The sequence below is a fragment of the Amblyomma americanum genome, chromosome 8, assembly GCF_052857255.1.
Source record: "Amblyomma americanum isolate KBUSLIRL-KWMA chromosome 8, ASM5285725v1, whole genome shotgun sequence".
Lineage (NCBI taxonomy): Eukaryota > Metazoa > Arthropoda > Arachnida > Ixodida > Ixodidae > Amblyomma > Amblyomma americanum.
The window spans coordinates 28,775,252-28,791,054 of NC_135504.1; the positions used below are offsets into that span (position 1 = coordinate 28,775,252).

A 15,803-nucleotide genomic window follows, 5' to 3' on the forward strand; every position below is an offset into this window, starting at 1 on the left:
CCGTTCCTGCTTTATTGCACGCCCACTTAACTTTTAAGCTGTTGCGTTTTCTTCCATAAACAGCGCTCCATATCGCAACCACTACTCTAAACAAGAATATTTCTGCTTTGCTTACTGCTACCAACCTATCTTGGCAGCGAACAAGCTAGGATTAAGTGTGCATCCGTTTTGAACCCAAGAGGGTGCCCGTAGACCACTGAAAAATACCAGCAATTCTTCTGTGGCAAGTATTAACGACCGAAAAAGAGTCCTTTCTAAGCCGTGAACACGAAAAAAATCCCTCAAATATTTAAACCCTAAACATCTGAAAGTCTTAACTCCTATTTCTCGAGCATACACGGTTGCCATGGAACGCCAAGCATTCACTTCCAGCTGGATTCAGCAATTTCTATCGTGCACGTAACGCTGTTTGAGATGTTAAGAAAGCTATATGCGCCGCAGTATTCTGCGTTCTTTTCAAATTCCCATCAAAACTTGCACAAAAAAACAATAAAATTTTTGTATACTATGCCCGCACGTTTACGAGCTTCGTGGATGACACTACTACTTTCAAGCTAGATGTACAACAACAGTAACCGAACCATGGCCGCCGATGTGCCATAACTCACAATGAATAACAAAATTGCGCCGTAAATTAAATGTACGAAAATTACTGTTGTGCAAGAATAAAGTACTGCTTAACGTACAGTAGGGTATTAAGGAGAAAACTTGTGGTGTCATAAATTGTGGTATTTACTTTTCAACGCCCAAAAACTGCACATTGGTTATCAGAGGAATCGTTGTGGAGGGCGCCGGATAAATTTAGACCCCTAGTTCAGGAGCCAGATCCCACTGCGGTTCCGTCCGGGAAACAGTTCCTTTCGCCTCCTCTCATTGGCCGTCCGTCGTCACGTCCAGCGTGACGAAAAACTTCCGGAGGCGGCTCCGCGTTTTTTGTCTACGTCACGGGGCGTGGCCACGGCGCCGAGACGAACCGTTTCGCCGACCGGCACAAGAACCGCGGCGAGTAGGTTCGTTTCGCGGGAACCGCTGCTGCACGCTTGTAAACAAACATGGCGGCGCCCATTACCCCGTATCTTTTCGCGGCTCTTTGCGGCCGCACTGGCAGAGAAGACCTAAAAACAGGGAAGATGCCTTCGATCTGCCGGAGTAAGATTACCGCCGCCATTTCAGGATGAGTAAGGCGCTGGTGCGTAGGCTGTGTGCTGGTCTTGAGGGCGAAATCGGGGCAAAGGGGCCGACCGGACTGCCGACAGAAGCGAAAGTTCTCTGCCCGCTTCGATTTTTTGCAACCGGGAGCTTTCAGGCTTCTGTCGGCAGTGAGGTGACCATCCAACTCTCGCAATCATCAATGAGCCGCTGCATCAGCGCAGTAGCGCTAGCTGGAACTCGAGACGTAGGCAAGCGAAAAGGGTGGGTAACCTTTACGTCCACGCCAGCGGAAAAACAGCAGGCAGTGGCAGAATTTTTGCCCCGCGGCAGAATTCCTGGTGGTGTTGGCTGCATCGATGGAACCCTCGTTGCCATCAGTCAGCCCAAAGGCCTCAGCCCTGGTGAAACGCAGGCATTCATGACCAGAAGAGGCTACTACGCCCTAAATTAACACGATGTTGGTAAGTACTACGAGTCTGTCCACTCGTTAAAACAAAATCATAATTCGCGAATTTCAGCCGCCTGCGTGGGTTTCGTGCTTTTGTATGCTTAAATTTTAATGCACTCAAAATCGGAATGAGGAAACGTCATTTACATTGTCGCGTAGCATGTTAACGATACTTATGAGAAACAAATTCTGCCGAGGTTTCCGCTTTATTTTCTCAATATATTGCATTCTGCGTCGCAATACAGTTATTGTGGCCCTACATGAAAACAGTTAAAATTGATATATATATATATATATATATATATATATATATATATATATATATATATATATATATATATATATATATATATACATACTTATGAAGGGAGCTAACAGTCACCGAAACCAAGGTGCATAGAGGAATGTTTTTTTTATGTGTTGTGCTTATCTGTGGGATATTATAGAACTTAGATTAATAAATCGCTTAAAGAAAATTAATTATAAAGCAGCAGGTTGTTTTTTCTGCTGTGATACTCGGCAAGGCAACATATAAATGGAGTCATTTATTATTATAATTTATGGCGTAAAAACATACGACCCTTTCACGAGCCACAAGTGTTCTTCCTCCATGAACTCTACAAGCAGAGTACACTGTCGCGGCGAAATATAGGGCCCAAGAGGCCGGCGAGTAGCTGCTTCTGCCATTGCGAGTCTTCTTGTCAGAAACGGGACAAAAGGCAGACGAAACTTCAACGCGCGCCAAAAAGCTCATGTTTTCCCAGACGGCACCGCGCGCGCGCGTATGCGACACCATCCACCGACAGAAAAGAGAAACATGTACCAAAAGAAACGTCAAAATAGTTTTTTACTGCACTCTCTTGCACGTACTGCGACTTCTTATTAAATAATATGTACTACCATTTATTTGTAATATTTGATTTCTTTTTAAAACAACCTATTTTTTAGTGTACAGCCCCCGAAAAAGCCAGGCAGTCGTGGGCCGGCTCCCGCGAGGTCGGGCGCTCGCCGATTGGCCGTTGGCTTCCCCTTTTTTCTCCTCCCGTACTTCGCTGTCGTCATTTTGACGTCACTCTGAAAAGGAACGGTTCGGAAACGGAACCGAAGTGGAATCTGGCCCCAGGTAATTTTCGTTTTTTCAGTAAGAGGCCTTGTTATCCTTTTGCATTTCAAAGCCCACAGATTACGCCTGAATTCTATCCCACCTTTTCGCGTTCTTAGTCACTTCCACAGCCGAAGGGAACGGCCGTTAAAGACGCTATGTGACGCAACCTTTTCTTCGCTTGTCACCGTAAGATGACGTCATTGGCGAAAGTTACACGAAGTCGTAAAGGGGACCACGTAGCCACTGATTTGTTCCTGTGATCCTGAGGCACAGTTTCGGTCTCACTAAGCTACTTCTGTTTAATGTGTTCTATTGCTTTACATAAAGCGGCCACAGTCGTGTAAATATTCACGTACCTGGGACGAAGTTGGTCTGTGTTTACAGCGTGTTTGTTAACATTTCTCTTAGCATTTTAATTATCCTTCTATAAGCCTTCAAAAATCTAAATTCAACTACGTAAAGTGTGTGTGTGGGGGGGGGGGGGCAATTAATACCCCCGCTTGCTGCTTTGACAGGAACTGACTTATAAATAAACTCAACGATTAAATTTAAGATAAACTGAGCAGACAGCCCTGCGTACAGGCACAAATTTCTCTCCGCAGATTCTGTACAGAACAGCACTGGCTTCAAACCAGAACATTTCCATAAGTTACTTGACTCGTGTCCTAGACGTGCACTCAAACACTGCCTAAAACAAGCGCAGATATTTATTGCGCGATTAACTTTTTTGGTATACACTGCTGTTAAGCCGCACACATGTAATGGATTCAGGTAAACGTACGATTTTCTTGCAAGCACAGAAACTGATGCAGACCTACCGAAAGACGTCTCACCTCTACGTGCTGTGTTGCTGATGCCTACTGACTAGTTAGCGATTCATTAATTTGCTGCTCTGTTCTTTCCAGAAGAACACCCAAACAAAAACCCAACAAAAACAACAAAAACACCCAAACTAAAAACCTTCGCGATTGGTGACGGTGATAGAGTTAATTTCTACTAAGAGTGATTTGATGCAACATTTGTGCAGCCTTTTATAATAAGAATGTTTTTTCAGTGTGTAGTTTTCAGGGACAGCACCCAGGAATTTAAACTCAGCCCTTACAGAACTGGTCTATAGACAGTCTATAGACTTATTACAAACACTATTGCCTTCCTGTAGATATCTTTTTGTCTATTCATAGTCTACCGACAATAGTCTACAAAAGCGTATGGCCATAAATCTATAGATTGTCTATAGACTGTCTACAGGATTTGTATTGCCTATAGACTGCTCTCTAAGGTTTGTCTATAGAGAAACTATAGAGTTTATAGACAGAAGTCTATGGATAATCTATAGACTGACTAATTTTTTTGTAAGGCGGTAAAGTCACACCTTGAAAAGAATGCGAGATTTGCGGTCCCATGATCCAAGTAAGCCAAGGCCGCATCTGCCAGGGAGTGCGTCAGCGCACCCCATATAATTACAACGCTATTCAAGTGCACCGCTTTCCTACCAATTGTCCCATTTCACTGTCCACTCTCAAAAAAAGTCGTCGTGGCGGGCTTCTGCGTCCGCCCCTAATTAGCCCTTTTGACGGGTGTTTAAAAACTCCCTGCATGTAACGAGCATAGAGGCTGGCACAGCAGTTAAATAGTAGCATCATGAGACATGCATTTTTTTCAGTTCATTTTTTGTTATTTGCGGAATCAAATCAAGTAACCCGTCCGCATGAGGAAAGCTGCTATTTCAGTTCTAGCTATTCGTACTTTTCCTTTCAGGGCTGTTTCTATATGGCCCTCTGTGTATCACGCAATCATCGCTGAGTCTGCTGCAGCATTCCATGGGACAATAAAAAAATCCAGCGCTATTTTTTTCTTTTTACTCGACACGCGCACCTGTTTGCGACGCTAAGAGCGACGAGTGCATCCCTAGCCACGATTCCACGCCACTACAGCCGCTACAATTGCTGCGGCTTCTCACATTTCCGAGAACCCACTGCTCTTTGTACAAAAAGCCAGTGGCGCGCTTCGTAGACTTTCCTCAACAGCTAAAGAGCTTAAGATGAGCCGGGGTGCTTCTCAAAGGGCCTTCGCCGATGTGTGCTACCAGCCTCAGCCTGATACCCCCGGCCATAGGTGAGCAGTACTTTAGTGAGAAAGCACTTCATCGCGGATTCAAACCTAGCAAAGAATATTGCCGCGACTGGGTTTAGAACCGCGGAGACGTGAACAGATTAGCTTCACTGGCCACTGCACGAGAACACTATGACATCACCGCGGAAATCGCGCCTTGTGTTAAACTGCAGCACACACTCGTGCTGTGCATTGCACATCGTCGTCTGCATAAAATCTATCTGCGCAATTTCAAAATTCCAATACGCAACACTACCTCCTAGTTGCACGTAAAACCAGTTGTAAAGAAGGCAGTTTGTATCCCGTGCCGCAGGAGATTTTTTCCTTGAGCCACGTTTTCACTATTAGCGATCGTAAACGAATTCATGTCGAAATACGTATGCAAATGATGAGGTGCGATTTTCGTGCAGACTGCACAAATTTCCTTAAAATACTGATAGCATGTCTTCATTGCTCTTTAGCTCATTAATTTGATAAAAAGCAGACGGCATAAGGAAAGAAAAGCAGGCAGATAAGTGAGACTATAGTGAACAACCACACTATATACAACACCTAAAAATTTTGTCCTCGAAGGTAAAGTAACTCATTACCTTTTTTTCTGCAGTGACTACATCGTTTCCTTGAGGACACGCCCTCCTTCCACCGAACTCTGGCTCAACGTAGGCCGCACATGCAACGTCAGTCTCGGGAACCTCGGCATGGTAAGCGTCACTGTGGTGCATGGTACGGTGGGTGGCAAAACTATGCCAGTTTTGCCATCCCTTCCGTTTTATGGCTAGAATCGATTATTCCTTTTTCCAAGCGTCTTTGACTGGGCAGACGACTCAACAACCCGGATGCCTTTTGTTACATGCACAGGGAACAGGCCACCTGCATTTTCATCGCATGTCTTTCGCAAATTACCCTGAGCCCACTGCCTCATAGTCATGTCACATGCACGGAGTCATTGCCTAACTGAATCACAGCACCCAAAAGCTAAAAAAAAAAGATAAGAATGTGGTGGAGCGCATATGGCAGGTTCTCTCAAATCATGAATAGCAGGTTACCAGTATCCCTCAAGAGAAAAGTGTACAACAGCTGTATCTTACCGGTACTCACCTACGGGGCAGAAACGTGGGGGCTAACGGAAAGAGTTCAGCTTAAGTTAAGGACAACGCAGCGAGCTATGGAAAGAAAAATGATAGGTGTAACTTTGAGAGACCGCATGCGGGCAGAGTGGGTGAGGGAACAAACGCGTGTTAATGACATCCTAGTCGAAATTAAGAGGACAAAATGGGCTTTCGCAGGGCATGTACTGCGAAGGAAAGATAACCGCTGGTCCTTAAGGGTAACGGAGTGGATTCCAAGAGAAGGCAAGCGCAGAAGGGGGCGGCAGAAGGTTAGGTGCGCGGATGACATCAGGAAGTTTGAGACATAGGGCGGGCGCAGCTGACAAGGCAAAGGACAGGTTTAATTGGAGAGACATGGGAGAGGCCTTTGCCCTGCAGTGGGTGTAGCCAGGCTGATGATGATGACCCAAAAGACGCTCGTAAGCTATGACCATCAGCAAGAAGATCCCAGTATTGAACACACACACAGCCTAGTCGTCAAGAAGCCCTCCGAGTGCTCCTCCACCCCGCCTCCTGCCGCCATGTCATAGCCAAGAATGACTTTCGTAGAGCAAGCTAGCCGACGTCTCCTGAGCACAGGAAGGATTTCATCCAGCGCAGCCTGTAGTTATGAACAAGACTCACTTCCGCACTAGCGATGCATAAAGATTTGTTTGCTTATGTAGTTATTTATTAATGTACAGGACTCTTCTCTGTTTTTATAAATGACCAATTATTTATAAACAGCCCTAAAGGATGTCTAAAAAACAACTGATGGCGAGCGCGTCACAGGGTGTGTTCGCCTTCCCTCTTGGCATGTGGCCATCCCCAACTTGACGCTTTCTACAATGTCGTATTATAAAAACTTGTCTTGTTTTTGCCATAGGTGAGCTTCCTTTTCAGATAGCATTTAGCCTTTCTCCCAGTGTTTCCGTGTACCTCCGAGCCTCTGCTGGGTCTCGAGAAATTTCTCACCATGTGTTTTGGTGGACCCTCCGTCCCTTTGAGAACCTTCCCTCCTCTTTCATTTTGCAGTACAACGCTGAGGAAACTGCTAGAGTAAAGTCTGCGCAAAGAATATCGAATAAAAGAGAACATGGCAAAGTATACACTGAAAATATAGTCATTGCAATGCTACTTTTCATTGCCAGAAACAAAGGCAAATGGTTGGTAACGGTAGTCATGCGTTTACTTATTGCACTCTCTTAGTAAAACTATTCTTCAGTTCTCCGCTTGCCACTGTTGGCAAAATACTTTTTGGGCGGAACGTTGCAAGCGCGAATAAACATGTGAACATTGGCACTATTGCGTATTATCATTGATAGTGATTACATCTACAAAGCCTTATTACCCGCACGGTGCCAAGTTGGCATCGTCATGAAAATGAAAAACTTTATGTGATGGGATAAACGAAACGAAAGACATCGGCGCCGCAAAGACAACACGTAATTAAGTGGGGAGAAACAGTTTTCCAAGCATATGTTTCTTGCAGAGATTAACGCGCTTTGATGTCCGCAAGAATTTTCTCTTGAGAAATCGTTTAAGTGCCACTGTAAACGAGATAAATAGACGCTAGCGTTACGTTTTAATGACACAGGGTCTCATCGTGGCAATGACCGGCGTTGCCTTGCTGGACCTCGGAGAAATCTACAGCACCAGCTTATCGGCAGTTTCGCAGCTAATCACGACTCGCTGCGTCGGGAACCTTGTTGGCTCTCTTATCGGTACGTAGCCTATTCCTGAGTCTTGTTCATAGCAAGGCACGCAACTTGGCTTGACATCAACTAGCAGTCATTCTAATCACGCACACAAATTGTGGTCTTCCTGTTTCTGAAAAAGTTGCACAGCCCCACAAGCATTTTACGCCTAACGCACGCGTTGCCTGGTTTTTGCACCATCCTATGTTCGTTGTTTTTCCCCAGGTGGCAAGCTCTACGACGCGTATAACACCCAGGTCATATCCATCCTGGCCATGACACTGACTTGTTTCACTGTGTTGATGATACCTCTGAGTGGATACCTGGCGATGGCACACATTATGGTGTTCTTCGAGGGGCTCAGCCTCGGTGCTTTCGGCACAGGTGAGTCAGACAGCCACGTCCCAACATGGGACGCCAATTCCGCGGTGCTATTTTCTGAAAAATGGAAAACCTCCGCGGTTATTTTGGTGACTATCACGTTCTAAGCCATTCTGACGTACCTACGCTAGTCGGTGACCAACCTTTTGCTGTCTATTTTGCATCGTTTCCTTTATTTCTGATCTCGTGTCAATTGACACGGTGGTTCACAATTTTTTTCACGTAATCTTTTCGCCCTACGAACGACGTGTGGCCTCCACAGAAGATAACTGCCATATGTCTGCAGGTTCAGGCCTTCTCATCCGTTTTATCATTATCCTAAAAAAAAAAAGTAATCACCCTAAAAACTGGTTGAAGTGTTCCCATGATATGGAATGCCTCTTACCAGACGATGGAGCTCTGTGGCGGAGGAGCTGTTTATATCTTGAAAAAGGCAGAAGGTACTATGTGCAGTGACAGAGAGAAAATTATTTTATAGTTTTCGCTCCAAGAAGAAGCAGGGCGGTCGTCATAATGCTGTGCAGATATACCAAGGACTTCATTACTAAACCTTTATTCTACCTTAATCTGCTCAGTTAAGATGCTTTCTTCGTGTTAATTTTTCGGTAACGATTTGCGGCCTCTTCAAATTTCTGCCGTGCATTGCATTCCACGTCTCGTGGATGTCACTAAATGTACAGCTGTTCTCTCCGAATATACTGGACTGCTGTTCCAACAAGGGATACATGAGCTTTTGTTTTGTTTTCAGGCCCTCTTTGCTATCTATCGCTTTTATATTCTGTTTAGTGTATATTAATCCACCATGTCTATTTTTTTCTTACACCGTATTCTGGGTATTGAGTGTTTAAGGGAACTGACACTTTTATTCATCCGTGCTTTTAAGTCAGCCTCCTAGATAGATCACCTTGCTTGTATCTTGTCTATATGAATAAACTTTCATTCATTCAAACATTCATTCATTCGCTTTTTTTTTGTGTAGAGCATAAAAAACACTTCTTTTCCAAGACTACTTCAAGTTTTCTGTAGGAAAAAGTGAAGTGAGAGTATCGTTCTTCTCCTTTTTTTACTGCAGGTGCAAACGTCTGGATCATGAAGATGTGGCCCCAGAACTCGAGCCCGGCGCTACAAGTTTTTCACTTAGCCTTTGGCATAGGCTGTCTAGTGGCCCCATTCATTGCGAGGCCATTCCTTTCTACGCAAGGCAACGGTGGCACAAATTCAACAGAAACAACGCAAAACATAACCGAGAACTATAGACGGCACCTACTCATCGAAACTATAGAACCACCAAACGCAACGCTCCCTGAAGATGGTTCAAACGAAAGCACGATTTATTACGCATTCGGAATAGCTAGTGCCTTCCAATTACTCCTAGTAGCTTCCATGACCGCGCTCTACTTCATCGACAGCACAAGCTTCAAGGCTCGTAGAACGAACTCTTTAGCCAGGATAGGGTCTAGCGTGCAAGAGTCAGCGGAATACACGCGCTTTGCCAGGATAACGTTAGCGTTGCTATGCGCCTACGAATTCATCTACGTCGCTATAGAGTGCACAACGTCTCAGATGCTTACGGCGTTTGCTGTCAAATGCGACCTCCACTTCTCCAAGCCTTCGGCATCTCGCCTAGTGGCCGTGTACTTCCTGTGCTTCGCTGCGAGTCGCCTGACCGCTGCTCTTGTCACGGTCAAGGTGTCCGCCTTCTCCGTCTTGGTTGCGTCGCACGTCGTCTTGGTCACAACAGCTGGTGTGCTATTGGCGTGGGGTTCCAACAGCGCAACCGCATTGTGGGCCATCAGTGCCATGGCTGGTATCGCTCAGGGTCCTCTGAACGCGGCAGCCACGGCCTGGGTAGCGAAGCACATCAACATCAGCAACAAGATGATGTCGATCGTGGTGGTTACAGGAGGACTCGGATCTCTGTCGCCTCCACTTCTTGTGGGCCAGTTCTTGGATAGCGTTCCCAATGTTTTCTTGTATGTATGCTTCGCAGCCGTCATAGCGTCGACAGCAATATTCTTGAGCATGTGCTTCTACCTTCGAAAAAGGACTGTCCTATATGGAAACGGGCAGCTTGCCATGAAATCTAATGATGCTGACAAATTTGAGGAAACACCGTATGTTTAGAAAAAAAGACAGAAAGAAAGAGATAGTGCGAGAGGTAAGGAAAAGGGAAAGAAACAAAGAAAAGAGGAAGAAAGGAAGCATGGAAGAACGAGGGAAATAAAGGAATAAAGGGCGGAGGAAAGTAGGAAAGAAAAAAAGCAAGGAAACAAAGACCGAAATAAAGTGAGAGAGGAAGCAAGGAAGAAAGGATGGAGGAAAATAGGAAAGAAAGAGAAGAAAGGGAAGAAAATGGAAAGAATCAAAGCAACAAATAAGGAAGGAAAGAAGCAACACAAGCACGAAAGAAAATGAAAGAGAGAAAGAATGAGAAAGAATAAATGAGCGATGAAACTAGGACAGAAAAAGAATAAAGCAAAAAATAGAAAGAAAACGCTAAGAAAAAGAGAAGGAAAGAGAGAGGAAGGAGGAAAGCAGGAAAGAAAGAGAAGAGAGGAACGAAAATACCGTGAAAAAGCAAGGGAAGAAGGAAACACAGAAAGAAATAGAGAAATAAAGAAATAAAAAGCGGAGGAATGAAGGAAATGTAGAAAAGAAAGGGAAAAAGACACAAAAAGAACCGAAGGAACAAACAAAGAAGGAAGTACAAAAAGTACAACAGCTCTTTAGTGACAGTTGGCATGCGGCAGGTAGATGAGGGAGAGGCAACTATGTGGAAAGCAGTGTAGAAGAAAATACCATTACTAAACGGGATATGAATTTTAAATAATGCAATTTTGGAACAAAAATTTGCTTGGTTGTAGAAATAGAGAAAGGGGACTTTTTTTTCACTAAGCCCAATGCTCGTTAGATAGTCTGCTAAGAGCAGAAATTCCAAACGAAGGACAGTGAAGGGGCTGCTACTAAGGAATTGACAAAGGGCATTTAGGTGTTACTGCCACTCGATTGGGCGCTTTTGCGATAGCATGAATAAGCGTTATCCATACTTACAGGGGAATAGCGCAGAAAATTATCTGCGCTATTCATGCTTTGGTAGCCTGTCGCAAACGGCATAACGAACCGCCTGTAAAGCGGGTCTGAGATAATTAAATCATAAAGACTGTAAAATCCGGCGAAGTTATAGCATCGAATCTACGGATGGAGTTGTGTCTCAGACGGAAATAGAAAATCGTGATGATAAGAAATTAGTTACAGACGGGACATCCTTTGATAGCAGCCTACTCTCAATACATATTGCCATGAATATTTGCAGTGTTTGTTCGTTTTTCAAACCTGCCGCCACACCACTTTATCGCTTTGTTTGCGACGCCAGACGCGAATAGATTTATCTCGATCGCAGCCAGGCAGAGCTGATTCTACGTTGTTCCGGAATGTTCTAGTAACTTTGCGCTCTTTATCTCGAAAGTTCGCTATCAGCTTTAAATTGAGCATGGCCGACAGCGGCGGGCATTCTGTTCGACGACCGCCGAGCACGCTTGTCGCTTCGCCGCCGCCGAGTGATTCAGTCCATTTTGGGTGCAAGTCAGCCCAATAAACAGTTTTCTTTTAGAAGACCCTTTCGTCCGTCTTCATCGCTGCTTCGACTGCCGTCACCACTACGTGACAATATGCATAATGTCTGGTGAATTTTTGGCGAAAATTTTGTAGTGAAGGCATCAGCTCACCACTTCAGACGTTTTTTTTTGTTTTGTTTACTTGCCACAGCGCAATGGTGCTGCGCAAACCAGTAAATTTCAATACTGCTTCTAACAATATGGTGCAGGTGTCTTGTATCCCGAATGAATCCTTAGAGTAAGTTACCAGATCATTATAAATTTTCCGTACCTGGTTTGGAATCAATTAATGTGATCCATTTTTTTTTTTGCGGTTTGTCTGCTGCTGCTACCGGCGGTGCGGCGCGCAACAGCCGCAACAGCTGTGCGCATGCGCCATGCCAAGTGGGACGAATAGGAAGGAGGAACGCCCAGCGAAACGGAGCGGCGAAAGGGTCACATTGCAATTCTACTGGGGGAGTTCCACTCGGCCAGATGTAGCTATCGCGTCACTCCAAGTTTAACCAGAGCTAAACCACAGCCATTTTTATTGCTTCGTCAAAATCGGAGACATGGTGGTTGTGCAAATACGCACTGTGAACTTCGACCTCCCCTACGAGCACGTACCGTTGAGGACTACATAGCTATTCTGAGATGTCTAGAGGTAGACATTTGGAATCAGCTACAGCATCCAAGGAAAGCGACCTTGTTAGAAGGCCAAGCAGTCTTGAAAAGAGTTGTCCCACGCAAGTCCAGTATGACTCTTGTTGAAAAAAAAAAAATTAGCGGTGGTTTAGCTCTGGTCGAACCTGGAGTGACGCGATAGCTACAGCTGGCTGATAGGTACTTGGTCACGTGGCCAATCACGTGACGAACCATGTGATCAGCCACTGCGCCGCACCGACGGCAGCTGCTCCGCATCACGTGACCAACCACGTGACAGCGTGGCGGCGCAGCGACAGGGTGGCGGCGCCGAAACGCTGAAGGTTCGAAATACTGTAATGTAGCTATCGCTATAAAAACGGGCCAATTGTAGCCCCATGCGCTTCTACAGACCAACGTCGAAGGAGCATCACTTTGCAGTAGCTGTTATCCAGTTTTGAACTGGCCGTGTTTTAAATAATCTGGACTGCTGAAATTTACATAGCGAAGCTCCTTAATTTAAGTCAAACGAGAGAGACTTCTGCCGATCACAGTATGAAGGAACCTCTGAGTGAGTACATAGAAAGGGCGCGGCGATGAAACAGAAGTGGGTACCTATCTTCACTGCCCACATCTTTGCGATCTCTCTCTATAATAGATCTAGTCTTATTGTAAGTGGCAACTGTACGAAGAGTTTTGGTCGCTGAAAAGAAAGTGTTGATTTTGTCAATAAATGAATGCGTTGGCAACCTCATAACAGCTCATTCCTTTAGGCATTCGGCGCGCATATTACAAACTGGCACCCGCTGTAAAATTCAAGACATGCACTATACTTTGTTCTTACATGAGTGGTGTACTCAGCCCACTACTTCTGCGGCAAACGGTGCAGTTCACTATAGGTATACATTGAAACTCTAATACCGTTTTATTCATCTTGTGGAACAGCATTCACGCTTTGAAACTAGACACAAAGTGCAAAGAAAAGTAAAGATCATAATTTGCAAAAGAATGCGCTTAAGTTCATCGCGATGCAGCCAGCAGTGCAGACGGTATAAAATTTGCCCGGAGTGCGGCTGGAATTGATTGTGCAGCCTTCTATTTCCTGATGTGGAATGGTTTTGTGATCACATTAATGCGCTCCCCCTAAAAAAAGTACTTTGATAACACATTTTTTAAGCAAGTTGCCTTCCCTCTAAAAAGTACTGCACCGAGAATGATAGATTTGTGAAATATGGAGACAAACCTAGAATTACCGTGGTTTTCTGAAAGCGCCGCCCAAACTAAGCGAGACACAATAAACTTGTGCCGCTGTGTGTGTTTAAGAAGTTTGCAGGCATAGGGTGGATGCAGCTGGCAAAGGACAGGGTTAATTGGAGAGACATGGGAGAGGCCTTTTCCCTGCAGTGGGTGTAGTCAGGCTGATGATGATGATGATGATGATGGTGTGCGCGCGTGCGGGTGAGTGGGTGGGGAGAGATGAATAAACGGAGTTATGTACTAAGCTCTCATTTCAGTTACCAAGAACTGGCTGTGTCACTTTTCTTCCAAAGTGTCTGCGAGGCACACTCGTGTACGGTAAATGACAAAGCAGTCATTAACCAAAATTAACCCTATTTTACAAGCTCTCCTATTGCACAAGCATCAATAGTTGTCGCGACAGGCGTTATACTAAAAACGGTCAACGCTGACACTGTTACATTCACCTGAATTCACTAGCTTGATGGTATCTGTGTATAGGTTGTGCAAGTATGCGCAAAAATGCACAAAAGTTTCCGTCAACAACAACCAACTAACCCTAGTATAATCCTAAGCGCTAAACTGTATTATATGAAAGCATAAATCTGCTTATTGCCATCAACGTCCATGTTAAAAATCGGAGCACTCGAGTCTCTTAAATCAAGTTTTTTTTTTATCTAAAAACGTTAACCACCGACTCCAAAACGAATATTTACTGGGGAATGGGCACAATGAAAAATAAAACGAACGCTTTCTGGCGAAGACAGCAAACGCAAAATGAAGTGTTCCTGCTCAAAAAATTTATCTCACTGCTTTCAAATGTTTCACATAAATGTTTCATGTTTTTTTGCACTCCACGCTGTGTCAGCTGCTTGGCACTTTTTACAACTGCCCCTTTCCTCGACTACCTTTGCGCCTCTGCTTCGCAGCTGGTAGGCTGGGTACCACCATGATTTCACAGGGGCGTTTGGCCTTCGCTGCGCTCCGAACCATTGCTGCTCCACCACGAAAGCAGGGTTCTTTAAGTGGTAGTCCCTACTGTCATCCACTTTAGGCATAACCTGCTTTGATTAAACAGCTTTAACGCAGTTTACTTTGCAAGAAGGCTCAATGAAATCCTTGACGTTAGCTTTAATAATAATTGGTTTTTGGGGAAAGGAAATGGCGCAGTATCTGTCTCATATATCGTTGGACACCTGAACCGCGCCGTAAGGGAAGGGATAAAGGAGGGAGAGAAAGAAGAAAGGAAAAAAGGGGTGCAGTAGTGGAGGGCTCCGGAATAATTTCGACCACCTGGGGATCTTTAACGTGCACTGACATCGCACAGCACACGGGCGCCTTAGCGTTTTGCCTCCATAAAAACGCAGCCGCCGCGGTCGGGTTCGAACCCAGGTACTCCGGATCAGTAGCCGAGCGCCCTAACCACTGAGCCACCGCGGCATGTTGAGGTTAGCTTTCCGCTTGGTTTCTCTATCCTGCATACATATTTCTAATCCAAGGTATGTGATCACCACACCAGGAAAAAATTTGGGTTTTGTTCGGTCAAAATAAAAGCGATCGCCTAATGGTTTAAGATAAAAGCATCCCTTGCCGCTAGGTGCGCTTCATTCTCGTTAGTAAGACTTGAAGAACGGTGCCCTTACCAAGAGCGTCCGCCATTTAATTAGGTCTATGCTCTCTGGGCCATCGTTCTTGCTAATTTCACATTTACTTCACCCAAACGAAGTTTGTTATTTAACTGCGATTCTCGTTAAGTGATTGCAGAGTCGACACCAACTTTATTTGAAGCTGATGTGATATATTTCAATCCTCATCGAACTTCAGTGAATTTGCAGAGAATTAGAACGAGCTTGTCGATCCAGGAGGCACAGGGTCCCGGTGGTCCAACTACGAGTTGAGCAGGTTGCTACAAAACAACTCTGAAGCTCTGAACTCAGACTCCTAAGTCAACAATATTTAAAAACAAGGGCTCATTTGACAGGATAAATTATAAAATCCTTCCACTGTCATAATGTTTTAACAGGTGTCTTATAATTTATGCCATATCCCCCGGACATAGTTATGGCGGTACATTGTGCGAGGCCTGCTACAGAGAAAATAATGTGCGCAACATCAGCGGAGGTTCTATAGGCAGGGCGCAGCAAAACTGTGCTCCTATTCCGCACTGTTCTGAGCTTTTATCTCTTGAAACCTCCATTCTAAAGAACTTTCAGCTTTATTGTTAGAATTTGTGTCCCGTTCCATGCATTTCAGCTCCTTTAGCGGCACACTGAACTTTGTAATGAGTGTTTTTACCCTTACAACATTTTATATGTGGTATGAACACCTCTTTGCCTAAAATACTGCTGC

General features: G+C 44.8%; 1 protein-coding gene across 1 annotated transcript; it reads left to right on the forward strand.

Annotated features, from left to right (window-relative positions):
* Nucleotides 1-4,659: 4,659 nt before the first annotated feature.
* Nucleotides 4,660-11,858, forward strand: LOC144100173 (sodium-dependent glucose transporter 1A-like). Its single transcript, XM_077633195.1, has 5 exons — nucleotides 4,660-4,820; nucleotides 5,422-5,518; nucleotides 7,503-7,629; nucleotides 7,828-7,986; nucleotides 9,056-11,858. Exons 1-5 carry the CDS (start codon nucleotides 4,747-4,749, stop codon nucleotides 10,105-10,107), a joined length of 1,509 nt encoding a protein of 502 aa, XP_077489321.1. The 5' UTR covers nucleotides 4,660-4,746; the 3' UTR covers nucleotides 10,108-11,858.
* The last annotated feature ends 3,945 nt before the right edge of the window (nucleotides 11,859-15,803 follow it).